The sequence below is a fragment of the Amblyomma maculatum genome, chromosome 6, assembly GCF_055883805.1.
Source record: "Amblyomma maculatum isolate TAMU_Amacu chromosome 6, ASM5588380v1, whole genome shotgun sequence".
Classification (NCBI taxonomy): Eukaryota; Metazoa; Arthropoda; class Arachnida; order Ixodida; family Ixodidae; genus Amblyomma; species Amblyomma maculatum.
Window position 1 is genome coordinate 149,363,502 of NC_139349.1, and position 27,802 is coordinate 149,391,303.

The 27,802-nt window shown below is 45.9% G+C and overlaps 1 protein-coding gene and 2 pseudogenes across 1 annotated transcript; 2 read left to right on the forward strand and 1 right to left on the reverse strand.

The window, feature by feature from the left end:
* Positions 1-79: 79 nt before the first annotated feature.
* Prosalpha2 (proteasome alpha2 subunit) lies at positions 80-27,750 on the forward strand. Its single transcript, XM_084607543.1, has 4 exons — positions 80-234; positions 1,529-1,861; positions 4,646-4,727; positions 27,351-27,750. The coding sequence occupies exons 1-4, from the start codon at positions 194-196 to the stop codon at positions 27,597-27,599; spliced, it is 705 nt and encodes a 234-aa protein (XP_084463669.1). The 5' UTR covers positions 80-193; the 3' UTR covers positions 27,600-27,750.
* LOC146187006 (uncharacterized) lies at positions 8,800-10,028 on the reverse strand (annotated as a pseudogene).
* Positions 19,513-21,821, forward strand: LOC146187007 (uncharacterized; annotated as a pseudogene).
* Positions 27,751-27,802: the final 52 nt, after the last annotated feature.

A 27,802-nucleotide genomic window follows, 5' to 3' on the forward strand; every position in this document is an offset into this window, starting at 1 on the left:
CAAGTAAAACAATAACACAAATGTACTTTGCTGTGATATAAATATAAAACAGTTGCATATGCTTATGCGAAAAGAGTTTGAAGCACTTGCAGCCCATACGTAGACATACTTAGCCAAGCGCAGACGCTAGCAGCATTCTATCAAAGTGATCCAAGCGTTGTGTGTGTGCGTACCTGTGTGCATTAAATTCGTCATGTCGTCTGAGCGCTACAGCTTCTCTTTAACAACGTTCAGGTGAGCATTTATTATTCAGACTTTTGAAGGAACACATTGATCATTGCTACAAATGGAATGAAGAGTGCCACTCTTCTTGTTACCGAGTTATTTCATTTCTTGCTAGGACCAGTTTGTGCTGTGTCATTATATGCGCCAACTTCCTCGACATGCTCGCCAGAATAAGCGTTGATAGCGAGTTATTTTTTTGGTTTCGGGGGCTGAAAAGTTGCCACAGTAATATCGTGGTTCGTGGTTAGTTTCGCGGGTATGCAGAAAGGGCGGTCCGCGTGCGACAAGGCAAGTTGATTCGGCGTTGAGTGGCTGCCGCTTGTTGATTTCAAACGAAAGTTCAGCGCATCGAAGGACGACGACACTAGAAACTAAAGTGACAAGGGACGCATGGGCTATGACTTACAGGTTTATTTCGAACCCGAATTGGAATATATAAATGGGCCATGACTTCAGTGTGCACTTAGAAACAGTATTGAAAGAAACACGCGAGCCTTTGACGGTGCGAGCCGATCACGCATCTGTGGTTCTACAGTACTGTGCATCGTAAAACACATTCAAAAGTTTTTCCCGTCTGAACCGTCTCTTTTGTGGTGCGACTGCGCACGGAGCTTGCACGCTGCCGTAACTTTTGTCTTGTAGTAAACGCAGTGGTACGTACCAGATTCAGCCATGCACAGTGTAAACCCTTAATATTCTTCCTCGAGAACCACCTAGCAAAAAGAAGAAAAAGCACCAATGGGTCCAAACGGGAAAACTTTCACAGTGAACAAGCCGGTGATCGAAGCGGTAAAACAGTTTTTCTTCTCGACAAAGATGCAAATACTATATAAAGATGCATTGCATTAATACCTTATTATACTTTCTTTCCATCAGCTTTGTAAAGCCCTGTGTCAGCTGTGCACCCCAGAGCACTTGTTTGGTGTGTGTGTGCCGCTTTTGAAATTGTAAGCACTGTACCAAAAATTCTTGCTTTAAGGTGCAGTTAAAGTGCAACGGAGCAGTTCACTGGTTTGTAACAGTCACAAATGCATGATTGGCATGCCCTCACGTGTCCCTTTCAAATTGCTCCTGCCTCTGCATTGCAAGTATTTAGTGAGATGCAGATCTGAATGTTTAGTAAAGCGAGCCTTCGGACTTGCTTTTCTTCTTTTAAATACAAGATCAGTATTGCATAAGGACGGACACAGAAAGAACAGGTGCTGTTCTGCCTGTGTGTCGTCTGTGTTCTTCCTGCCTCTGCGCCGTTCATTTTTCATTTAAAAGACTGAATATGGTAAATGGTTGATCTCTCTGTATGCAGCCCCTCTGGGAAGCTGGTGCAGATTGAGTATGCGCTGGCTGCGGTAGCTGCTGGGGCACCATCCGTTGGCATCAAGGCATCCAATGGCGTGGTGCTTGCGACAGAGAAGAAGCACAAGTCCATCCTGTATGAGGAGCACAGCATTCACAAGGTGGAGATGATCACCAGTCACATCGGCATGGTGTACAGTGGCATGGGGCCTGACTACCGCCTTCTGGTACGGCGGGCACGCAAGCTGGCCCAACAGTATGAGCTCATGTACGATGAGCCCATTCCCACCTCCCAGCTGGTGCAAAAGGTGGCCTACATTATGCAGGAGTACACGCAGACGGGGTAAGTGCACTCTCCTCTTGCACTGGGAGCACACAGCACACATGTCCTCGGTGAAGGAGCTTTGCATGGGCTGGAACATGCAAAATCATATTATGAATTGCAATTTAAGTGGCAGCAGCATGGTGTCTGGCATGAAAAATGCAAAGGACGATCGAAAGCAACTTGTGGAACTTGGATGTAGGCAGCTCCCTCTGTAGTAAAACAAACATGCCGAGTGGCAATGTGGGGCATAGCTGGAATAAGGCGAAGTGTAAAGAGACTGCATACAGGAAAGAAAACTGACAGGACATGCAATGCTCCTCCTCACATGTCCTGTCGTCTTCGTGTCTATATGTAGTATTTTTGTGCTGGACTTTTCTCCATATTTTCTTTTGTTTCTTCGGGCTAGTAGTAACTGTGGTGCAGCTAAGATAACTTGCACTAACGTCAGAGCGGCCTTCATAGAGCAGACTTACCAAATGTAAATTAAAAATCTTGTAATTAATGTAACCTGTGTCAGCTAAAAGTAAGCAAGCTTGTAAAAGACCATGAGATGTAGCCCCAGTAGCACCATCTGAGAGCTGTTGGGAGTTGTGCAGCTCAGACTGGAATATCTTCATTCTCCAAAGTTAACCAGCGGAGACTACTTAGCCGTGTTTTTTATTATAATCTTAATTATTCATTTTTTTTCTGCCTTTTTAAAGATTAATGCATCTGTATAAACTGTACACGCTCTGGGACTTACGTTAACGACAGAGCTTACTAATCTTGTTAGTAGTTACTACCGTTTAGATTCAGGGAGGGAGAGCAACCATTTCCGGAGTCTACGCCATCACTGCATTGTATATGACTGCAACTGGTGCTGGTTGCTTTCTCTTTAAATTTCTTCTTGCCCCTCACTGTTCAATCAGTTCTGTCAGTGCATTCATGTGTACAAATTCTTCCAGAATCGGGATAGGTACAAGTTTTGAAAAGGCTGTAATTATGTGCACAGCATTCCTATTTATTGTTTCTAGATCAGCTGTTGTTTTGTTAGTCTATGGTACGGAGCAGCTTTATTTACTGTCCTTAATAAAAAGCTGCCACATGAGAGGCTGCGCTCGCATCTCTCACCCAGGGTACACACAAAGCACGGTTGGCAGAGAGAGGGCTCCGAAGGAGAACAGAAATCATTTTATGAAATGCGTCTTGGGATGCTGAAGTAGCGTTTATGTCATATGGAAGCCTATTTTATTAAGCAGGTTGTCATTGAAGGCTGTTAACAGAAAAACCTACTTCATATAAAGTGTAGCTTGGGGCAGACATTTTAGTCAGCTGTTTTACAAGGTGATCTTTGAATTGGTGCTTTGTTTTTGAAAACAGTAATTAAGAAGTTAGCTAATTAGACTTTACTGATCAATAATGAATTAACTTCGGAAACAAAAAAAAAATGCTATGTACTACTTCACGCGACTCAATAGACCTCGGTAGGTGTCACTGGGCTAGGACACACCATATTTTCTAAAAGCTTGGTTACTTTTAGCTGGGACACCTAATATAACAACATGACCCAAATGAACAAGCACAATTTCATTACCCCTCACTACTTGTGCACAGTCTCGCACTTTAACAACCAGAAAATGATTCGGAAGAATTGTAATTTTTTCTGAGAACGGAAGTGATGGGAAGAAGTTATTGAGACACATTGTTAATAGTCTCAGTACTGAAATGCTTGTTGTAAATTAAAAGGTAACGTGTGCATGTGTAGTTCCTGTTGTTTTTTGTTTTTTTTTCTCAATGTTGTGGATTTTGCATTTGGGGCTTACTTTGAGCTCGCACCTGCTTGAAGTCGGGCAACTGTGCAGAATTTTGAATTAAGCAAACCAATATTGACATATCTCCTGCTCTGACCTGCTCTGTCGACACTGAGGGTGGTTCACCATCTTGGTTTCTGTGGCGTCACGTGAAAGCCATTTCTCGACCAGCTGACTTAGCTTTCATCTCTAGTCTTGTAATTTAACTAGATTTTCAAATCCTGTGAAGTCGTATTTCTGCGCTTAAAACTTCAAAACAGGGAATTTTTCAATGTCAGTCACAATGACTGCTGTAAGTGTATGTTCTGGAACTCGACACTTCAGATTTGACCTGAACCATTGTTTGCAAGCAAGGTGGCTAAATAGCAAGAGCAGACACATTCCACAAGGCAGGCACTGCTTTCTGGATGTGCACGGTATAGGAAACTTTGAGATGATTCACTGCGTAAAAGCAATCTCTGCAGACATGAAAATAACTTGCTTAAGTGGAGTTAGAAGTAATGGGATTCACGCAGTAAATGCATCGCGGGCACCCGAACCTTCTCCACTGTACAAACTCTTGCGCTACAAATGGTTTTAACGAGGTTTGAGTACCAGTTAAATCAAGAGAGTTTAGAATATATGCACAGTGTTGAATCACATGTTTTTTCCATGAGTGGTGAGCAAGGTCACAGACTCATTTGATTCAAAGACAGCCAGTTTCTTTTGCCATGTTTGATTATTTCTTTGACTTTACATGTAAAGCTTTCATTACAGCCATGTTGTGGAATGGCTTCTTACAGCCCCTTGAATTTGGTCAAATATCTGAGTGTGCATGAAATGCAATAAGTGCTACATTGTTTCACTTCATGGTTATGTGCGGTTGTTACATGAAGCCATCTCAGTTGTCCAAGGACAAAGAAGGGTCTGGTAACAAAATCTTGGGCTGTAGAGATTGAGAGCAAGATGGGCCATGTGCACCAGGTACAAAGTGCCCTGCAAAATACAGCGTGCATGTTTGTGTGTCTGGCAGGGGTGTGCGGCCCTTTGGGGTGTCCTTGTTGGTTGCTGGCTGGGACAACGGCCGGGGATACGTCTTCCAGTGTGACCCATCGGTAAGTTTGCAACACGAGTGCAGCGATGTTGTTGCCTCGAGGTATGTGCCTTCCTGCTTTTTACAATATTGTGCACTCTGCTACAGAACAGGACAAGTTGTGTTGGAGTCAGGAACTGCAGGAGAGAGTTGTTTGCCGAGATTGAAACATGCTTATGTCCTGGTCATGACGTAAGAATATGTAGGTGTTGACACACACTGTCTACTAGAGATGGTTTGATTGGTTTATTGTGCTTAACGTTCCAAGTGACTCAGGCTGTTAGCAATGCTTTAGTGGCAGGCTGTGGATAATTTCGACCACCAAAGATTTTCAACATGGACATGTTGCCTCTAACGAAATGAATCTGCTGCAGCCAGGGTCGAACACAGGTCCCCTGACTCAGTAGTTAAGCGCCTTAACCACTGAGACACCATTCCATTGTATGCCATGGTGGAGAGCACATACAGAAAATGTTCGCACTTGAGTATATGCACCAAATACAGTGGCACTGAGGTAGGTATGGCAACGTGCTGTCACATCTTAGTGTTGGTGGTGTAGAGCTGCAAAAAAACACGAAAAGTGTCTTGCTTTCAGCAGTGTTTCAATTTGTGTTCTTGTTTTGTGCTGCCAGAGAGCATTGAAACATGTGAACATTGTTAGGTTCTTGGCTTCAACATTGTGTTGGGCACTATGCATGAACAAGTTTTGCTAAGGAGTAGGCTATTTGTTAGTAGTTTAGTGTTCGTTGCACAAGCTCTAGTGATAGTGTGGACCCAGCATGTGGACGATTGTTGCAGCCTGTGCGCCTTGTGACATATTGGTTGCTTTTGTGGCATGCCTGTGAAGACCAGCATTAGCAGCTTGCTAGTGTCCCCTACAGACCAACTTGTGATGGCTTGTGTCTTTGACAACATGGGAAACATCGGGAATCTCAAGAAGGCTCTTCAGAAATTGCAGGCTGTTTGCCTCTAGTGGAAGCTTGAGAAATGCAGTTCCTTGCAAACGAAGTGCGCTTTCTTGGCCATGTCATTAGCAAACAACGCTTTGCACCTAACCCACGGTGTAAGATAGGAGAGGTGTGTCGACGGAGGCTGCGGGTGCGGCGAGTTCTCACTCGGTGTTCTCGGTTTACCTGGTAGATGGCGCTGGCGCACTGCGGGCCGCAAGCTAAGAGACGAAGGAGCGGCACATGTGCAAGTGTTTGAAAAATGCACATTTTTCATCGGAATGGCCCGCTTATTGAACTTCATTCGTGTAGATAGACAGAAAAGCAACAGTAAATTAGGAACGGAACATATCTCAGTACTTCTGTGTTTTTGGGAAAGTAAAGCGGCTATAAGGGAAGGCATGATGCGTCGCGATGGCCGTGCTCGTATAGCAATGCGAGGTTGGGGATTCCTGCACAGCAACTATGTTAGCGTAGCGGTTGCTAATGTCTCCAAGACGTATTGCAGGTTAGTAGAAAACTCGGAAACAAAGCAACTCGCCATTATCATTTACTGCAGCGAGATCTCGTTGGTATGCACTCCTGGCTTGCTTTTTTTTTCAGATAAAGAATGAGGGTAATACAGTTCCTTGTTCTTGCTGTTACTATGCAATTTCAGAAGAAGTTGAAACAAAATAACACAACTTTTATTTGATACACGCAGCAATGGGCTCAGATAAATGGCAAAATTAAGAGTAGTCGAAAGCATAGGGGAATAAAACCAAAGGGATGAAACAGGCATGAGAAATATGTGCAGAACTGTGGCAAAACATGAACCACTTTCGTAAAATGTATCATATGCAATATAGAAAAATCCAGTAGATCAGAAACGTCTCTCGCTGCATTTTCCATTTTCAGTGTTTGGATGAAATCACCCAATTTATCTCCTAATGCGCTATGAAACATAAAAGGTACCCCAATTCATTCAATACTGCACACCTGCTCTCCCCGTCAAAATACATATCATATACTTGCATTTAAAATAGTGGTTATCTCTGGCGGCACAATGAGTCATCGCTGCAAAAATTTCTCACACTAGGCCAGTTTAGATTGCTTCCTCAGCTCTCTTGTTTTGTTTGCCCTTTCACGTGTTTTTTGCTTGCAGTATTGACTCATTCTCATTGAGATATAGTAGTGCAAGATCTGTGCAGTTATGTCAATCTTATGAGTGGTGCAGGGGAACGCGAAATGAACGGTGTCTAAGACCTCATCCAGAGTTTGCTCATAAGCGAACTTGCTTTCAGAGTGTTTCTGAAAGGAAATTTTCTGTGGCAGAAACAAGATTAAATATATTGGTAGTGGGATGCAGCAGTTTTCCACGGGTCTTGCAGTTTACAAAGGCTGATTCAGGCTTTTCTGAGAGCTGTGTTGGTGCGACAAGCCCCTGCTTGCATTCTGAACATGTCGTGTGCTTCAGAAGTTTTCGGCACAAAAACCCAGTAACATAGTATATAATACAGTCTTCCACATTTTCAGATTGGTAAACATGCTCAAACACATTCTCACATTCTACTTCTGCGTCAGCAAGGCCATCAAGGTTTCGCTTCAGCTTCTGAATTTTACTTTCTTTGTCCGAATCGTCTTGAAATGCTGATGTAAAATCTGACAGCGTAAGAAATTCTGACTCATTTACATTCTGGATCTGGCAGTTACCAAATTTGGGTGGCTTGATCAAGCTATATATGGACAACGTGTTGTAGAGCTGAAGGAATGTCGGCATCGACGGATGCTCATTGTGACCACCTGCCTGGTGAATTATTCCAAAAAACCTCTCAAGAACATCTTGATTAAACTTTCCAGTGAGCACATATTTAAAACCACAGACCTCAAGCAGATATTTAGACAGTTCGATTGCGGACAGGATTGTCACATTCAAGCCCTCAGCAGTTGACTCTGTCCGAAAACACTCGCGGGATATTCTGCCAGAAAGAACCTCCCTCTCCCATGTGTTCAGCCAATGCAGGGAGGATGTTAGCACCCTCAGATCTTCACCGCCTAGCTTCATGCCCTCTTTCGGATGACCTCGGTTGAGCGCATCAAAGAGGTAATTCAGTTTGAGGGCAAAATCCACAGTGGCTTTCACGTTTTCTAGACCTGACACTCCTCTGCTCGAGTAGTACTCCAGACCTTCAGCAACACTCCTGCTGAATATTAGCGTAGCCAATTTAACCCGCATTTTTTCCGTGTTAGATGGGTACAGATGAGCAAGCGTCAACTTTGGACAACCCCTAAGGTAGCCAGGAAGCTTTCTGTCTTCAACGTACAGCTTGTCATAATGCACCCACATTAGGCGGCCCACCTTAGTTAACAGCACCTTCTGTTCCAGCAGGCGGTTCCTCACACATTTCACCAGATGTGGTGCATCAGAAAAAACATAAACACTGCGCTTATCATCCAAAGGGTGAATAAATGAGTGTGTTGTACATATTAGTGAGCCACTTACAGAGAACTGCTTCCACATGGCTCTGTTAGTTGTTGCCCCATCACAAACAGTGGCGTCAACGAACACTCCCGCATCCTCAAGCAACAAAATAGCTTGCAGTACTAGTTGAGCGAGCACTGTCCCTTTTGTAGGCCCTTTGCTTTGCGAAGACTGCAATCAGCTGAGAGTAGCTGTCACCAAACGCACGAAATATGAGCACAAGCCCGTGGTCTGCAAGTTCGTTCGAAGAGCTTGCTGCTTCACCAAAACCCGCAAAGCCAGCATACGTCATTGTCTCAGCATTTACTCTCATCTCCTTCCTAACTTGAATTTCATCAAACACTAAAACACCATGGCGCTCAGAGCTAGACTTTGTGGCAATCTTCTTCTTGGAGGCCGCAAAGAAACGAGGATCAAATACACATTTGATCCGAGCCATTGGCAGGTACTTTCGTACCGTGGTCACACAAGGCAGTGGCAAGATCTCATTGCCTCTCAGAAATGAATAACCAGATGGACTTCAAATATGCAAAAGCAGGCATATCAAAATCCAGTGCTCTGTGTACCGCCTGTTCTTTTTGTTTCGGCATCTAGCAGCAGACACACATTCCTTAATTAATTCCAGCTGAGCTGCAGGCAGCTTTAGTGCCTCCAGTTTTTCGTTCAGCCCTTCAGTAGACATGCTTTTCATCTTTGCTTGGGCCTGCTTCAGTTGTCTACTCATAATCTTCACACGTTTCATTGAGCGTTCCTTCGACCTTTTCAGTGCATTCCTTGTTCTACGGAAAGTAAGCATGCCGTCCTGATTTGGCACAGATGTGAAGCGAAAACGCTTGATCGGTCTGGTTCCATTTTTGGTGTCGGTCACCCTCTTCTGACGAAGACTAAGTGTGTCAGAAAGACTTGAGCATCATTTGCATGTGCTGTTGTTTACAGGAACAAGAAGGGGGCACTTTTTGTGTCGCCACCGGTTGCAAGCATCGACAGATGCACTTTCTGGATGCGCCAGTGGATAAACACTAGTCTTTGGTCATCCGCCACAGGTGGGCATTTCATGCAGGCTTTGCAGAAACATCTTGACATATTCAATTGAAGCAATGTCGTCACTGATGTGAAACTCCTGAGTGGATAAGTGCCTTCCCATCACAACCACAGACACCTGCATGCTCTGGTCAATGTCAACAATCTTTGTGGTGACCAAGTGACTTTTTTCTACAGCAGTGATAGCGCTTGTCGTCATTCCATGCACCTTTGGGCTTGTGCTTCACTGCATTTCCGTAAAAGCTACGTTGCGTACGCCGTCCGTGTCTCACCTGTGATAGCCCCACGATATCGACGGAAGAATAGAGGGTACTGACAGCTCAAACAAGTCGTTGAAAACTTGTTCCCGGGGCCGTTCGGCTGGCTCTGTGACTTTCGTCGCATCAACATTTACGGGAGCAGCATCAGAGATTTCACAGTATGAATGTCCTAAACGATCACGGTCACCCTCATTCAAATTGCCTGCCTCTTGAGCACTCTCGGCCTCATGAGTGCGATGAACGTGCCTTTTGTTAGGAACGTTGACGAACTGCCTGGCTGCTGGTCTTCTGCGCTGTTTGGTTAGCTTCGATAAGTGCGCTGGACAATCTGGAAAAATCGACGGCACGGTGTCTTCAGCCAAACATGTTCTACGTGCAGTACTTGCCAGGACGTTGCCTTTGTATTCAGCAGTCCAGGTTTTCGAGACAAAACGAGGCTCGAAATGTCTCTCACAGACATGATCCGATGGTTGAAGAACCCGATCCTTCTGCGGAATGGCGTTTCTCCACAGTTTCAGGCGGGCTTCGTCTTTCGGCGCCGAAAATAGCGAAAACTTTTGCTGGCATGACTTTTAGCTAGTGCTACAACGCGGTAAAAAGCACTTTCTTCCCATTGTCTGAAGACACGCTCGCCGAACAATAGTAAATATGATACCATGAAAGACACACGACGCAGCACTGCCAGCAAAAAAACATGAGAAAGAGCTGTGGGAGGCCCAGCAGGCCCGCAGCGTGCAACTGCCATCTGTTGGGAAGCGCACGAACCGCGAGCGTCTACTCCGCACGCCCTTTCCAAAGGGTGAGCGGCGCGTTCAGGCACCTCCCCTATCTTACGCCATGACCTAACCCGAAAAAAGTGATGTCAATCGTCAATGCACCAGCTCCAGAAAACATTAAGCAGCTACAAAGTCACCTTGGCCTACTCAACCTTTTGCAAAAGGCTCTCGCAGAGCATCTCGTCAAAACTGCATCCCCTTCACCAGCTGCTGTTAGGAGTTGGAACTTGGGTATGAGGAGAAGACCAAGCAGAGGGTTTTTCTTTTCAATGAGAGCAAAACACGTTTTGCTGCTGCTCCTTTCTTAGTTCATTGTGATTCGAAGAAAGGAGATTATTCTCAGCTGTGATGAATCACCGCATGGACTAAGAGCTGTTCCAGCACATGTTGAGAGGGATGGAACTTAGAAACCAGTGGATTTTATTTAAGATGTTTGCTAATCCTGTTGAAAAATACTGCAACCAGATTGACAAAAAGGCATTAGCCTTGATGTTTGATGTAAGCGAGTTCCACCAGTACCTGTGTGGAGTCTGGGGATGGCTATTATGCCTTACTGCCCATAAACCCCTGCTAGTTTGTTTGCTTCAAATTGTGGAATTCAGTCAAGCATCCCGTTGACTCAGCAGCTGGACCTTGACTTGTTATCAGTTTAGACTGATATATAATCCTGAAAACATGTTTAGTCATGCAGATGGCCTCAGTAGATTTCCTCTTCTAGTGAGTTGTGAAACTGTACCTGAGTACGCACCAACTGATGCATTCTTGCTGGAACAAGGTTATCCTGGCGTTTTATCCCCAGCAGCCATTGCTCGCAAGACTAAGAGAGACCTTATACTCTCACAGGTTGCCCATGTTCTTTCTAGGGACCCTTTTTTGTTGGAGAGCTGTGCTGTTTGCCAAGTTTTTTAGGAAAATCCCAGGGACACACGTATTATGCCGGGGCCATTTCCTGAGAATCCATGATCTCAGGTTCAGACTTCGCAGGTTCCTTTTGGGGTCACTATCCTTTAGTCATTGCATTTTTTTTTTGAGTGGGTTGAAGTTCATCCCATGTCATCACCATCAGCTGAGTGTTATTTCAGTGTTCACAACTGTTTTTTCACAGCACAGCTTGCCGGATGCAATCGTGTCTGACATTGCCGTTTGCCAGTAGCCATTTATGCTGAACTATCGCATTGGAATCCAATCATGTTAATTCCACCTTACTAGTATCCACTTCTTATCATGCAGCAGAAAGAATGGTGCAGGCTATCAATGACATACTGAAGGCGAGTGCACCAGGAGACATCAGAACTCAATTTGCCTGACTGCTCTTCCAGTATCAGACGACACCGCATCAAGTGACCAGGCATGAACCACATGAATTACTGATGGGTAGGAAGGTTAACTATGACCATTTGTGTCATTTTATACTATGGGTATATACCAGAAGTCTCAGAACAGATCCACTATAGATCTCTGCCACTTTTATAGAGAGTAGGCTCAACCTACTCAGTCCAGGAAGACGTGGACCAAAGCCATCTTCAAAGCCTGGTCGACCAGACTACGTTGGTCATTTGGGTTGGGGCTTGACAGCTGAACCTCCCGAGGCTCTTAAGCTAGGTCTTTAATGCTAATGGTTCCATGGGCCACTTGCATTGAGAGTTTCTTAAAGACCACTTCACACTTCAGCTGCCGTGGGCACTCATCATGAACTGGTGCACTACTAGCTGCAGAACCACAACTTCCGGCCAAAAAATAAACATTGTTTTTACAATCATAAATGTTCTAACATTCAATATGCTGGCTGTAAATTACAGCAAACAAAGCTGAACAGAAAAGTACATCAGTATAAAATTTTCTTTAAATGGTTTGCATGTTGAGAGGACTAAGGGGATTGCAGCCTCATCTACTTTGTCTGTGTCACATTTGTTGGAATAGTTGCTCTGGTTATTTCTCTATAAAGGTGAAATCCACCTTGACATTAATGGAGTGAGTTTGCTTACCAGGTGTGATCCTGCATCAATATGTCTGATACCTGATTTGCTTCGTATGGTTTGGTTAGGGCCTAGACTCTTGTCGGCTGCCATTCTTTACGTTGCGTAGGAGGCGTATGCCACGGGATGGGGCTACTATGATGCTTGTGCTGAGGTCTTCTGGTATATTCTGGGTGGTGTGTCGACACTATGGCTCCTCTATACTCCAGTTTCTTTAGGGTTGCATGCCTTGTTTCTGATACCTTTAAACATTCCAATTGGTTGACTTTTTATATGTTTGCAAGCTCTTCCACTTGTTGCGCAGAGGCATGTCCAGATATACTAGTAGCGATTTTAATGGTTTTTGCTGATCATAATGTTGAGCTTTTACATTTTTATTGTAAAAGCAATATACTCTAGGTTTCTAGCCTTCAGCATAGCGCGGCGGTAGCCACGTACGTCTTACCCACGTGACGTTGTGATGTCACACCCCACGTGACACTAGGGTGTGGGCTGGCAAGAGCTGCCAACTTGGGTCTCTCGTTTCACATGGGACGGTTATGTCAGAATCAGCCTGCTAGGACTCTGGCATTCACGTTACCCCAATAGGCCACTAAGGCACGTTGATATGAGGTGTTTAAAGCGGGGCTTTATATGTGGGCTGAGAAAGAAAAATAGAAGAACGCTCGGTCACCCGCAGCTAATGCCTTCGCTCAATATTTGTTTCAGCAGCGTTGAATCCCCTTGTAATTTTTTTTTTCTGCCACTCAGTTCAGACTCTTGTTATCAAGACCTAGAGGGATTCGGTGATCACCATTTTTACTTAAATGGTGGTGTAGCCAAGTTGCAGGGATCATTGCTGCGCAAAAACTTCCTCACCATACTGCAATGTGAAAGCACTGAATTCTAACCTAGCTGAAGGTTTCGCTGATTTCCGGATTCCAGTTTTCATCCACCTAGCTGCGTGTTGCCATGGCAGCAGACAAGTCCTGCTTAAGTTTAGATGGTAATCCCATGACTTGCTGTGACCATGACTACTGACTTCCTGATAACCATGACCAAGGTGAAATGTTCTTAGGCCTCATTAACACTAATTAAACCAGTGTGAAGCGCAGGTTAGGGAGTGAAGTCAAAACACGTTTAAACACACCTTAGCATTATCACACCTTGCAAAGCCTGAGCATGTTAGGCACAACTTGTGTTAGGCTTAGATAAGGCTGATAGGCCTAGTTAAGTCTAAAATTCTGTCAGGTCACATTACGGTACCATGTTGCAGTCTGAACACACAATGGCTGCTTCCTAAGCCTAAATAAACTAGATTATGCAAGATTAATAGGGCTATAACTAAGTAGCAAGGCAAGACCACATAACTTTCGCACATAAAACGTTTAGCTATGGCGGAACCACTGTATCTTTTTTGTTGTTGTTGTAGCTCATATAAGGACCGGACAGCTGAACGGGCGGCGCCGCCTGTCGGCGCATCGCTCAATCGCTGGAATGCGCCGGCGCATTGCCAGCGCATTGGAGCGTGCTGTTTGTTGTTGGTTTATGTGGAAATTGGAAATCCTAAGATTTAGTTGACGTTGTGCGTGGGTATATCCTCAAGAGAACAGAAAGTTGGGCTAGTTATGTGAATATGTCTAATGAAATAAAGTCTGGCCAAACAAGGCTGGCGAAACGTGCTGCGTTGTTGGCTCCACTGGCAGCTACGCAAACTCGTCGGACGCTTTTAAGCCAATTCATTTATACGGGTTTCCACAGAAGCATGAGTGGCGGGTGACTTAAGCATGGTTCTTTGAAAGGCAAAGGCACAAGGAGGAGGAGGAAGATGAGAAGGAAAGGCAGGGAGGTTAACCGGTAAAGGAACTGGTTTGCTACCCTGCACTGGGGGAGAGGGGTAGGTAGGTATAAAAGTTGTGGGTGAGGGAGGGATGGGTGATGACAGTACAGTCGCATCATAGACATGTCACATCACATAACAGTGATATCACGTAACATCAGTCCTATGCTTTTCATAAAGCGGAGCAGTGCCTGGGAGGCCTTCACCGCAGACGATCGCCGTGGCCAGGGACCTAGGATCTTAATTTCAGTTAGTGGGCGTCCATCTAGACGCTCCAGCGCATGGCATAAACACTGTCTTTCCTCGTTGTATATGGGGCACTCACAAAGAATGTGGCCTATAGTCTCGTTGCACCCGCAGTTTGTACATGCAGGGCTATTTGCCATACCTATCACAAAAGAATAAGAGTTTGTAAATGCTACACCAACCCACAGGTGGCACAGCAGTTTCTTCACATCGGGGTAGGCCAGGGGGAAGCCGGAGCTTCAGGTCAGGATCCAGGGATTTTAAGCAGCAGTTCGCAAACTGGTCAGAATTCCACAAGGAGAGCGTGTGTTCCCGCACAAGTGCGCGAAGCCTGCCCGCTGCGTCTGCCCTAGAAAATGGAATCAACACACAATCGCCGTCTTGGTGGGCTGTTCGTGTGACCTCGTCCGCCCGGAGATTGCCCACTATGCTGCTGTGTCCTGGAAGCCATTGGTAGATGATTTCATGTCCTCCATTTATGGCATAGTGATGAAGTTGTCGTCTTTCCGTGGCGAGTTGCTCATGGGCTCCACGGCGAAGAGCCGCTTTTAAGGCTTGCCAAATAGCGGCTTGACTATAGCGGCTTGTGTAAGGCTTGACTGATATGCCTAATAGCGACACATAGAGCGGTTAGTTCTGCAGCTGTTGAAGAAGTACGGTGAATTGTCCTAACTTTTATTTCTGTAGTAATTGCGGGTATGACCATGGAGCCTGAAGAACTCACGGCATTCACTGCACCGTCTGTGTAGACATGCATACGATTTGCATGGTACTCATGGAAGCATCCAAGAGTGATTTGTTTTAGTTCTGTCGGCGATAGCTCTACCTTCTTCCTGATGCCGGGTATTGAAAGAAGCATGTGTGGTTTATGCAGGCTCCACAGTGGAGAGGACGGTCTAGATGCGGGTGTAAACTGGGACGGCAGAATAGCGCGATGTGCTTTAACGGTCTCTGTAAACTATGTACGCGGCCTGGTAATAGGAAGACTGGCCAAATAATGACAGGAAACCCGGGTGATATGTCGGAAATGTGCCCTCAGGGCGTGAACTGTTAGGTAGGTAGATATGGGATGCTCCTGAGCAATCAAAATGGTAGCAGCCATAGAGGCACATTTCGGCAATCCCAGGCAGGTTCGCAGAGCTTGAGCTTGAATGCTCTGTAGAATTCCTAAGTTGGTTTTCCTGACATTTCCAAGTGCAGGTAAGCTGTACCGAAGAAATCCCATAAATAATGCGTGGTACAGCTGGAGCATCGACCGCACGGACTCTCCCCATGACCTTCCCCCAATAAAGGCAAGTATGTGAGCAATTGCAGGCTGCGAGGTTCGAAACTGGGTTTGGGCCCATTAAGGAGGAGGAGCACGCAGCGGGGTTTGCGGACCTTCTCCCAAATGCACACCCCTGGAAAAGCCGAGCGCCAGGCCTGGGGACGCTTGTACCCATTTTTACCGGTGGGTGTCCGGCGGCGGGTTTCGAACTAACCACCTCCCGCAGCCGAGACGGGCACTCTAACCTCAACCGTGACGCTGTTAACATTCTGCATACATTATATCAGAAGATTTGGACAACCCTGCAGTGGCCACAGGATTGGAGGAGGTCAGTTTACATCCCCATTCCAAAGAAAGGCAGTGTCAAAGATTGTTCCAACTACCGCACGATCGCGCTTATTTCGCATGCTAGCAAGGTGATGTTGAAAATCCTCCAAGGAAGGCTGCAGCAGTATGTGGATCGGGAGCTTCCGAATGTGCAAGCTGGGTTTCGCAAGGGCAGAGGAACTAGAGACCAAATTGCCAACCTTCGTTGGATCATGGAAAAGCAAGAGAGTTCCAGAAACCCATCTACTTCTGCTTTATTGATTATGCGAAAGCATTTGACTGCGTAGATCACAGCAGATTGTGGCAAGCTCTCCAAGAGATGGGAGTTCCGATTCACCTCATCTGTCTCCTCAGGAACCTGTATGAAGGACAAAAGGCCACAGTCCGAACTGGGCATGGTCTTACTAATTGGTTTCCGATCGAGAAAGGAGTGAGGCAAGGCTGCATACTGTCGCCCTGCCTATTTAACCTATATGCAGAGTGCAACATGAGGAAGGCCGGTCTGGACGAGTCTTCAGCTGGAGTGAAGATTGCTGGAAAACGTATCAACAACCTTAGATATGCGGATGATACCACTTTAATGGCAGAAAGTGAAGTGGAACTCATGAGACTTCTGATGCGCGTACAAGAAGAGAGTGAGAAGTTTGGGCTTAAACTAAACATTAAAAAGACAAAGATCATGGCGTCTTGCCCTATCAAGTCCTGGAGCATCAATGGACAAGAATTGGAAGCTGTGACAGATTTTCTCTTCTTGAGATCCAAGATTACCTCGGAAGGAGACTGCAGCCATGAAATTAGGAGACGCCTGCTTCTGGGAAAGAGAGTAATGGTTAGCCTTGACCGCCTAGTAAAGAGCAGAGACATTAGTCTGCCAACCAAATTCCGTATAACTCGTGCTATGGTCTTTCCAGTTGTGATGTATGGATGCGAGAGTTGGACTGTGAAAAAGTCTGACCGCCGAAGAATTGACGCATTTGAATTGTGCTGGCGAAGACCCTTGAGAGTTCCTTGGACTGCCAGAAGATCAAATCAGTCAATATTGTCGACCGTAAACCCTGACTGCTCATTGGAAGGTCAAATTCTAAAGTTAAAGCTCAGCTACTTTGGTCATCTGATGAGAAGAGAGGAGTCGCTGGAGAAAGATTTGATGTTGGGAAAGGTTGAGGGTCGCCGGAGAAGGGGTAGGCAGCGAACGCGATGGTTAGATGGCATCCTCGAGGCACTGCAGATAAAGTTATGTGATGTTAAGAAGATAGTGAGAGACCGAAAAGCGTGGCGTGACATGGTCCATAGGGTCACGAAGAGTCGGACACGACTGAACTGAACTGAACTGATGTGAGCAATTGCTGTCAGCCTCTTTTTCATGAATGAAATATGGGGAGTCCAGGAAAGATTTCTGTCGATGATCACTCCCAGAAAGTGATGGCTGCTTTCGTAGGGTATTGGTTTACCATCAATGCGCACGGTGTAAGGTGACATGTTTTTGAGTGTAAATGCAATTAGCGAACACTTTTCAGTTGATATCTGCAGACCTTGCAGGTGGAGGTAGGACGCAACTATATTTGCCACCTTTTGAAGCCTCGCTCTAACCTGTGGGCGCGTAACTCCTGATGCCCAGATACAGATGTCGTCCGCATATATTGAAAGTTGCGCCGGCTGTGGTATTAAGTCAACAAGCCCGACAAGAGTAAGATTGAAGAGTGATGGGCTTAGTACTCAACCCTGTGGGACTCCACTGGAAGTGAAATGAGAAGATGTTGGGCCATCCTCAGTCTGCATAAAGTGAGATCTGTTGGATAAATAACTGCGTATCCAGCAAAAAACACTACCGCCGAGCTCGGCAGCTTCCAGAGCGTCCAAAATGGCCTGGTGAGTGACGCTGTCATGTGCGCTCTTTATATCCAGGAACAACGCCGCAGGTAAGCGCTTCAAAAATTTTTTGCCGTTGTACAGATGATACCAGGTCCACCACATTGTCAATTGAAGAGCGTCCACGTCGAAACCCTGACACTATATCCGGAAATATGCGGTAGTGCTCCAGGTACCACTCAATACGTGTAAGCAGCATTCTTTCCAGTACTTTACCAATGCAACTAGCCAGTGCAATTGGACAGTATGATGTCAAGTCCAGAGGCGATTTGCCAGGTTTCAGGAGCGGAACTAAATGGCTGCACTTCCACTCATCTGGAACTGTACCTTCACTTCATGATTTGTTGTAATATTCCAAAAGAGCGTGCCTAGCTTCTTGTACAAGATTTCCAAGCGCAGTGTATGTTACACCGTAGGGACCCGACGATGATGACCGTCTGCAAGAAGCCAGTGCAGCGTCAAGTTCTTCCACGGAGAAGAGAAGGTCCATTCGTGAATCCCGTGAAGCTGGAACATCGCTGAAATGTAGCGTTGCCGTTAGAGTTGATTGGCCTGCTACCCTAGCGCAGAAATCTTCTGCTACCTCGACCTCACTACATCTTTGATAGAGTGCGATAGATTTGAATGGGTAGAGCTGTTTAGGGATGTTCGGAGACCACGAACGACGTTCCAGATGCGTGATAAAGGCTTGCGGGGATAAAGCATTTCACAGAATGACCGCCAACGTTTTTCCTTGAGGGCTTGAATTCGGCGCTGAATTTTCTTTTGCAGGTGCCTCGCATCTCTGAGGTCGAGGCATGACTTCATACATTGGTATCTACGCTCTGCCCTCCGTCGCAGTGCTCGCAGGCGCTCTAATTCCGTATCAAACTCTTTGTAGGTAGGCACTGGGGTGAAGAAAGACGTCGCGTTTATTATGGCCTCCTTAATTTTCTCTTCAATACTTTCAGAGAGGCCTGCTGTGCAAGCATCTTCCATAACAGGGTGCGCACAGGTGCTTGAAAACCTTGAATACCATTGAATTACGGAAGTCTGTTTTCAAGGCCCTTAAAAACATTGAATTTATGACTGGTCCTTGAAGATTCTTGAATTCCTTGAATACTAAATTTGAACTGGTGTTTTTCGTCATGAAAACGTTTTTGTTGCTAAACTTTTATTCTTGACTGAGTTCTGAATGAACTGCGGGGAAGGAAACATATCGATTTTTATCCTATTTAGCGCATTCTCGTTAGGCGGCTGGCAACACTGCAGTGGGCGCGCGGCTGCGTCGTCCCATCGCTATCGCATCGCCATCACTCACCGAGCCCAACGTTTTTAGATAGGTTTACCGAGCCATGCGGCCGTGTCTATGCTGGCGTTGCCCTAGTGCTTGCATTTTTGGAATGAGCGTGGCTTCTGCCTGTCAGCGCACGTGATATTTTCATACGTGACACAATGCCCGGAAAGAGCAAGTTTCAGACTACGTGGCTCCACCATGACGAATACAAGCAGTGGATTGCGCCTGATACAACGAGTCCGCATCGGGCCAAGTGCAAGCTTTGCGGTAAAACTGTGGATGTGACTGCCATGGGTGAATCCACTTTAAAAAGTCACATGAAAAGCGGCAAGCATATTGGCGCAATGAAGGTAGCGCAAGGGAGCGCGTTGAAAAGGTACCTGACGCTGGTCGCGGTAAAGCAGTCTACTAGTGCGTGTTCCTCGCAGTCGCCAAGCCTAAACGATGCTTGCAAAGCGCACGAGCTTGTCACTGACGCTGAAATTCTTTGGACTCTGAAAGTTGTGACATCCCACTTTTCGTACCGGTCGTCATCCCAAGCAGGGGAGCTATTTCAGCGCATGTTTCCGGACAGTGAAGTGACAAAGGCCGTTTTCTTGTGGTGAGAAGAAATGCGCCTATATGACGTGTCACGTTCTCAGGCCTTTCTTTCTTTCATCATTGCAGCGAGAAATAGAACAGTGTGAATTCTATGCCGTACTGTTTGACGAGTCGGCAAATGACTTTCTGCAAAGTAAGCAAATGGATGTGCACGTGGGGTGTTGGGACTCTGCTCACCAAGTGATGACCAGGTATTACACCTCCGTTTTTATGGGGCATTCCACAGCCGATGACATTCAGGAAAAGTTGCTAAGCGCCCTCGAGCCTTTGCCTCTTGCCAAGATTCTTCAGATATCGATGGATGGGCCTAATGTCAATCTGAAGTTCTTCAAAGGTCTTCAAGAGCACTTGCAACAAAACCACCAAGTTCTGTGTGTGGACTTAGGCACTTGTGGGCTACACACAGTGCACAATGCTTATAGGGCTGGAGTTTCAGCGACTAAAGGGGGACTTGACTGCTTGTTGTCTAGTCTGAGTGCAATTTTTGAAGGTGCTCCAGCACGGAGACAGGACTTTTCGGCAGTTACAGGCCAAGATACCTTTCCTCTTAAGTTTGTCGCCCACCGGTGGGTGGAGAATGTTCCTGTAATTGAGAGAGCGTTGCTGTTGTGGTGTGACATGAAAAAGTACATTGAGGCTGCTAGAAAAAAAGAAGTCAACCTGCCAAAATGTGCATCATTCAATAACTTGTGGGAGTTCTGCTGTGATGCTTTGCTGCCAGCAAAGTTGAATTTTGCCTTATGTGTGGCGATGGCACTGAACCCTTTTCTGGTAGAGTACCAGACAGACAAACCAATGGTTTTTTTCCTTGCAAGGGATTTAGAAACTGTTCTCAGAAAGCTGCTGACGAAGTTTTTGAAATGTTCAATCCTGTCTGCCAAAGGGATAGTGGGTCTGCTGAAGATCGACATTGATAATGCCGAGAGCCATGTTCCACTTGAAAAGGTGGATATAGGCTACAAAGCAGAGCAAGTTCTCAAGAATTCTAAAGTGAGCTCAAAGGATGTGTTTCAATTCCGGATGGAATGTAAACAGTTTTTGATCAGTGCCACAAAGAAAGTTCTAGACAGAAGCCCCTTGAAGTTTGCATTTGTTAGGGGCCTTTCTTCACTAGACCCACGACAGATGTGCTTGAAGCCAAAGGAATGCCTTGCAGGTTTCAGAAAAGTGTTGGACACCCTCATCACTGCAGGTAGAATGGCTGATCACCTTCGAGACATGGTGCTGGCCGAGTACACGGAGCTCCTGCGCGAGCAGAAACATCAGCTTAGACAATTTGACAAGTGCGCTGACAGACTGGATGAATTTTACCCTGATCTCTTGAAGTTCAGTTCAACCAACTCGAAGTTGTGGAGCATTGTGAAACTTCTGCTTGTCCTCAGTCATGGCCAGGCAACTGTCGAGCGTGGATTCAGTGTAAACCGACAGGTGTGCGTTGAGAATCTGAAGGACCTTTCATATGTTTCACAACGGATCGTGTGCGATGCGGTTGAGAAAGCAGGTGGTGTTCTAAACATTCCAATCACCAAGGAACTGAGGATCGCTGTGTCAGCTGCAAGGCAAAAGTATGGAGCATACTTGGAAGCCCAGAAAAAGCAGGACCTTGAAGCTTCAAAGCAGAGAAAAAAGCACTGCATTGAGGAAGAGCTTGATGCAATGAAAAGAAAAAGAAGCTGGAATTGACAATTGATGATCTCATGGCATCTGAAAATGCCTATGCTGATAAAGCAGAGGCAGAAAACAATGTGACACACATTGTAAAGTCCAATAGCCTCAGAAAGACGGCCAAAGACAAGAGTGAGGAGCTACACGCCATCAAGCTCCAAATTCAACAAAAGCTGCTGGAGCTCCCCTGAAGTAGCCCTGAGGAGCTGCTTCCTAAGGATTTTTTTGTTTTGTGCAGTTGAAGCAGTGGACAATATTTTGTGAGAGTACAGGAAATAACCAACAATTTTATAAAACTAATTTTTTACTTTTCTGCGGGATATGACCAAACTTTCACTGTGATATTTTATGAAGCTATATTTAATTTTTTTCTGTGCAATAGAAGCAAATCTGCGTAGTGATGTTTTTTTTCTTTCTGGAATATTTCAGACGTTTTAAGAGCACTGCTTGAAAATCTTTGACATGGAAAAAAAAGTTAAGCCCTCGAAGGAGGCCTTGAAAATCCTCCTATGGGGGCCTGAAATTCCTTGAATATCCTTGAATTTTTTTCTTTGCCACCTGTACGAACCCTGCATAAGTGCTTGAAATGCCGACCAATCGATGTGGCGTATTCGTGGGACAGACGTGGACGTGGAAAAGCTATTAATGATCACATATGTAGAAATGTGGTCACTTCCGTGTGTTTCTATATCTGCAAACCATTGGACGTTGTTGGTAAGGCATCGAGACACGAAAGCTAAATCAGGACAGCTGCTGTAAGTTGCCCCTCGAATAAAAGTCGGTGTACCGTCATTAAGACACTGCAGGTCATGATCAGAGGCGAAGGACACAAGCTTTCTTCCCTTGAGGTTCATTCGAGCACTTCCCCACATCATGTGGTGAGCGTTAAAGTCTCCTATAATGATCCAAAAGCCAGGTGTAATCGCCATCAAGTCGTTCAACCGTGTGGCGTCAAAACGACTTGATGGCGACATATACGCACCCACAAGTGTAAACGTGAGATTGCGCTTCTTCACTGTCAGGCAAACGTATTGGTTGTTGTTGCTGGGAGTAACCGGATGGATTACATATGTGAGTTCTCGCCGAATATAAATGATGACCTTGCTGTTTTCCTGGTGCGTTGGAGATGCAAATGCCTCGTAGCCTGACAGTCGTAAGATCTTTGGTACATTCGGCTCACAAATAACAAGGATGGGGATGCGATTTGCATGAACATATTGTCGAATATCTGCAGTTCGGGACTGAAGCCCACGGGCATTCCATTGAAAAATAGAGGCGTCCTTGAGTTTTTTTCCAAATGTTAATGCTGGGGGGCCATTGTGTCGGCTACTGTAGAGCCCCTAGAACTGGTGTTAGCGCGTCCAGAACCTGTAGCGCATCTGTAGGTCTTGGCCATGTTCCACATCATGACTTTTCTCTAGCTCGGTAGTAGGTGCAGGAGATTCAGTTTGCGGAGAGTTTCCTGGCTCAGCGGACGTGGAAGGTTTTAGTAGCGGTGGCCAGATAACGTTTGAGGCACCACCTCCATATTCACAGCCCATCGAGGTCCCTTGATTTAAAACTGCAGGCATAAGAGTAGGACAAGATGCGGGAGTGCTCGAGGCCTTGCTATCAAAATTAACTTCTTTATTAGATGATCTTCGGCGACGCGAACGACGCCATCGCACCTTAGCAGCAGCCTCTCTGTGTGTAGATTGATCCCGCACCATTTGCTTCAGCACTGCCCGTTCTGTCTTTAAGCGGGAGCAGTCCTTTGAGGAGGAGTCATGAGGGCCATGGCAGTTGGCGCACTTCAGAACAATCGCACGGCAAATGTCGCCGCTATGTGACTCGGAGCATCTAGGACACAAGATGGAATTTTTGCAGACCGCACTTACGTGCCCGATCTTCATACACTTTCTGCATTGAAGTGGCTTGGACACGATTGGTCGTACCGGGTGTCGGAAATGTCCAACCTTCACAAGCGATGGTATGCAGTCTCCCTTGAAATTGAGCTTGATGCATTTCGATCTCCCAAGGCGCTGCACTTGCAGTATGGAGATGCTATTTGATGCTGGTTTGATTAAAACTGGTAGATCAGTGTCAGCGATGGCCTCGTCAACATTGTAGATGACGCCGGCTATAGTGCCACTGTCCTGAAGAATATGGGAGCGCACACTGATGTCGCCGAGTTTGTTGATGGCGGTCAATTTCTCCAATGCACTCCGCTCCATGACATCAGTGGCAAAGGCACGAAAATATGTATTTGGTTACTATGTGGTCATGGGAAGTGCCGAAGTTTTAAAATTCCGCTTGCTACCGGATGCTCTGAGCCTTCTGTTCCCCAGGAGTGACGGCATGAGAGTCTCGGAGTCGAAGCCGCACTCCTTCATCAGTAGTCACTTTATTGACAATTGGAAATCGAAGTAACCCAACAGCATAAGTTACAACACTAGCATTTCCCCGCCTGTGTGCAAGAAAACCCCAGCACGGAAAAAGAAAAGGCAGCTCCACCATCGTCGTTCGGGCTGCGTTATGATCTTCAGTGATGGGCAGAAACAATGTTTGTGCAGCTGCTTTCGCTGACATAGTCAAAGATAGTTTACTTTTTTCTCTTAACAGAAAGAGCAGATAGGAGACATGAACAATTCCTATTACCATGATCTTGTCATTTTTCCTTTTTTCGTTTCTTAACCAATGAAAATGCACTGAGAGCTCTGCGTTGATACTCATAGAATTTGTTAACATTTGTTTGTGGCATGTCCATTTCGCCTAATAAGATCACTCATTTCACAGCTCAATCAATACCGCATGGTCACAAAATCTGCTATCGGCTTCATATAAAAGTCGAACAAGAAAAAAAATACAATTTAATTTGTGGAAACGAGCATAAACGTAGCATTTTTTTTTTTTTAATTTTGAAGGCTGTGTAGGAAATTTTTTTTTTTCCGCATTCACGTTGCACCTGACACGGCTTTACGTATTTTCTCAGCAGCGCCCATTTCCTGGCCCGCCTATGTACATGTGTTTCTCATCGGCGTTTTAGTGAACGTGAGATTTCCTGATTGTGGCGTAGTAAGACGACCGTTTTACCTCTCTCAGAAATTGCTTCTATGGCCAATGTAAACAGATTTAGCAGCAGTCCGGCAAGCTGCTGTGGCAAAGTTGTAAAAGGAATGGCTTTCAGTTATCCCGATTCCTTTACGTGCAAATAGAAAACTACCTACATGGTCGTGTCCCCTCACACTCATCAGGTATCGAGGTCAGCTAGATATCGGCCGTGCAAGTTCTTGGTACGCCAAGAAAGTAGAACACCTTAGCGACCGAGCCATCAGAGGGATTCATTTAACAATAGAACGCCCTCTTAGTTGTCGATGGCTTATCTTACAACACATCACACTGTGTGTGTGTGTGTTTTTTTCGATTGTATTCAACAGTTTGACAGTATTGTACTATTGCCTTCAGGTGTTCAAGGCAGCTGCGGTCAATCGCATTGAACTTCCTGTGCTGAGAGAACACTTAAATAAGCAAAAGCCAAATACTACCAAGATCTCTCTATCATAACAGGCGTCCAAAAAAAAAATAGGGCCACTGATGGCAGGAAATTCAATTTTTCTTTTTCACAACCTCCGCAGCGTGTCGAGAGAAAGGTATGTATAGTATGATATTTTCTAAGTCAATTGTATGTAGCAGCTCCGAGGTGTTCAACAAAAGCATTGTCGTATATGTAAAAATGATGCTGAGGTGGTATTACTCATTTGGCATATATTATGATTAAGTTTGATAGTCTCAAGGCCGGGTTCAGTGAGCTATTGTAGCGTAATTGTGCAGGAAGTCCTGGAAGTATATGTGTGTTTGCTATTCCAGCCATAAATAGGATCCTACTTTTGTCTTGCTTATTTTTCTCTAGCTTTTACAGCTCTCGTTGCAAGGTTGAAACTGGAATGTCATTTGTTATTATTCTACTCTGAATCGTTTGAGCCTAGCTTTTACCAAAAAAAGACGGGTGCAGCATCTTTTTCATTTTACATGAACGCTGACCATTAAAACTACCACTACTACGGTGCCACGGCTACACGGCTCGGCGGTATTCGATCTTCAGGCAGGTTTCGACTAGACCTAATATAAGATGGACGCGCAGTGCAGGCGCAATTCCAGTCTTTGAAGTCGTCTTAACAAGTGCCTAACGAAGGTGTTCCTATCGCATGGTGAAATCACGCGCGTGGCATTTTCGAGTATATAACAGAAATACCATGCGCCGGGTGGTTTAAAAAAAAAAAAAAAATTCACGCCCTGCCAAGGGCCTTTTTCTTTTTCGCGATTTCCCGGTCAACCTTGCGATTACTCAAAGCATCTCAAAGCTCTCAAAGCCACACCGCAAAACGACGTGTAGGGACATGTTCGAAAACTCCTCGCAGAACGAAAATGGCTGCGCCGCTCAGCTGCCTCGGCACTCCGCTGTTTCGGCACTCCGCCGTGGGCGGCGCTGTTCCGCCGAGGCGATGGTGGCGCCATACAACGGGCGCCCGGTCCCTATACGCTTCAGTTTCAATGCAAGCACCATCCTTCTTATTAGGATTATAATAATCACCCTATTAATGCAGTCCAATCTGAATTTTTCTTTAGTGTCTCCGTAAGCTAGCTGATCTAGATATAAGCAGAGCCCCTTTTCGCATGTTTGTGGCTTGTCTGGTTTATAGTACAGTCGAATCCGGATATATCGAATTTTGGTTATGTCGAACTTATGGAATATCCCCTTGAAAATCCCATGTAAAAGTATAGGAAAGCCGCATCATATATCGAACTCAATTTCACCGCTCGTTCGATATATCGAGCTCCGCACCACGCACTGGAAAGTGTGCCTTCCCCAAAGAATATCGCATCACCCTCGGCCGTTTGCCACGTGACGTTTTCAAGCCACGCGCGGAAGGAATGAGAGGGGACAGTTCGGCGACGGCTGGTCTAGGGCAGCGTCGCGCCCATTCCCCAAAAGCGCGCGCATCTGTGGTTATCGTTTCCCGCACGCCAGCACGTGACGTTTGCAAGCCATGTGCGTGAATGAACCAGAGAGGGAACGAGAGGGGAAAATGCGATAGAGCGAAGCATTCTTTTGCCGAGCTAATTCTCTTCTTCCTCTCTCCCAGCCTTCGTTCGCAGTAGTACACGCCCGTTTTCAGACAGAACGTCGGACACTTTCTCCAGCTCGTGTTGGGAACCCTGTGCGCATGGCGACTGACGTGGCTATGGCACCTGCGGACGTTAAAAAGCGGCAGATCTCTCTCTCTCTCTTCTTTTTTTGCGAGAGTCGTCCATTCTTATCGCAGTAGCGTAAGATGTGGCGGCTGCGAACGTTAAAAAGCGGCATCTTTTCTTTTTCTTGCGGGGGGAGTCGTTTATCCTTGCATGTATGACTAAACGAAAGCACGCGGTCAACTGCAATCATGACACTGGTTTTTAGCATTTTTCGCTTCAAACAGCATTTAGCTATCACGCTTTCCAATGATTTTGCGGAAGTGGACTACGCCCGCCCCAAGCGTGGCGTGATAAATCGAACCAAGCTTGTGCAATCAAGCCATCACGGGCACTCCGCGAAGTTCGCTCCCTGCCACCGCAGGAGCTATCAAAAGATAAAACACGCCGCGACGTTATTGCTGCCCAGCATCTTGGCACGCTGCCAAGAAATGAACTGTGGATGAGACGACCGAAACAGAGTGGCGTGCGCCATCCACATGCAAACAAAAACGCTCGCGATTTCTGCTGCGGTGGCTCCAGCGGTGAGAGAGACGCAGTTGGAAATTTTTCGCTCTGACGCTGCCGTAGTCGCTGAGATCGCTCAATCGCTTGCATGTGAGCGAGCTGGCCTTAACGCTTTTTTTTTTTTAATGCTGGGGTGCAAAAGTGGAGGGTGGGTTCATTATGGGAGTGGGTTGATTATGCGACAAATACGGTATCATTTTTTCGCATCGTAAGTGCCGTCACAAACCGATTTCTGTATATCGAATTATCGATATATCAAACTATTTCACGATCCCCTTCGAGTTTGATATATCCGGGTTCGACTGTATACCTATGCTTCTTAATTCCTGGCAGTAGTAGTAAGCACCTGGTAACATTGAGTGTTACTTCTGTCATGCAGGGTGCCTACTTTCCCTGGAAGGCAACAGCCATGGGCAAGAACCAGATGAGTGGCAAGGCGTTCCTGGAAAAGCGGTACAGTGAGGAACTGGAGTTGGAGGATGCTGTGCACACTGCCATCTTGACGCTTAAGGAGGGCTTCGAGGGACAGATGACGGCTGACAACATCGAAGTGGGCCTCTGTGACGCCTCGGGCTTTCGCCGGCTGTCACCTGCCGAGGTCAAGGACTATCTGGCCAACATTGTCTAGCAAGGAGAAACATTAAAACAAACTGCCACTGCATCCACATGTCTGTTGCTGTATTGGAAAAAGACGGACTCGTGCAGTTGAGGGTTTATTATTTTATTGTTGCAGGAGAATGAAGAGTCATTTTTAATTAAACTTCAAATTTTTGTGAATGGTCATGTGTTTTCATGTTCTAACATACGTTCAAGGAACAGAATCCAGGATAC

Coding starts and splice junctions, on each gene's coding strand:
- Prosalpha2 (XM_084607543.1), top strand. CDS start 194: ATGTCGTCTGAGCGCTACAGCTTCTCTTTAACAACGTTCAG. Junction 235..1,528: donor TTCTCTTTAACAACGTTCAG/GTGAGCATTTAT, acceptor CTCTGTATGCAG/CCCCTCTGGGAAGCTGGTGC. Junction 4,728..27,350: donor TCTTCCAGTGTGACCCATCG/GTAAGTTTGCAA, acceptor TCTGTCATGCAG/GGTGCCTACTTTCCCTGGAA.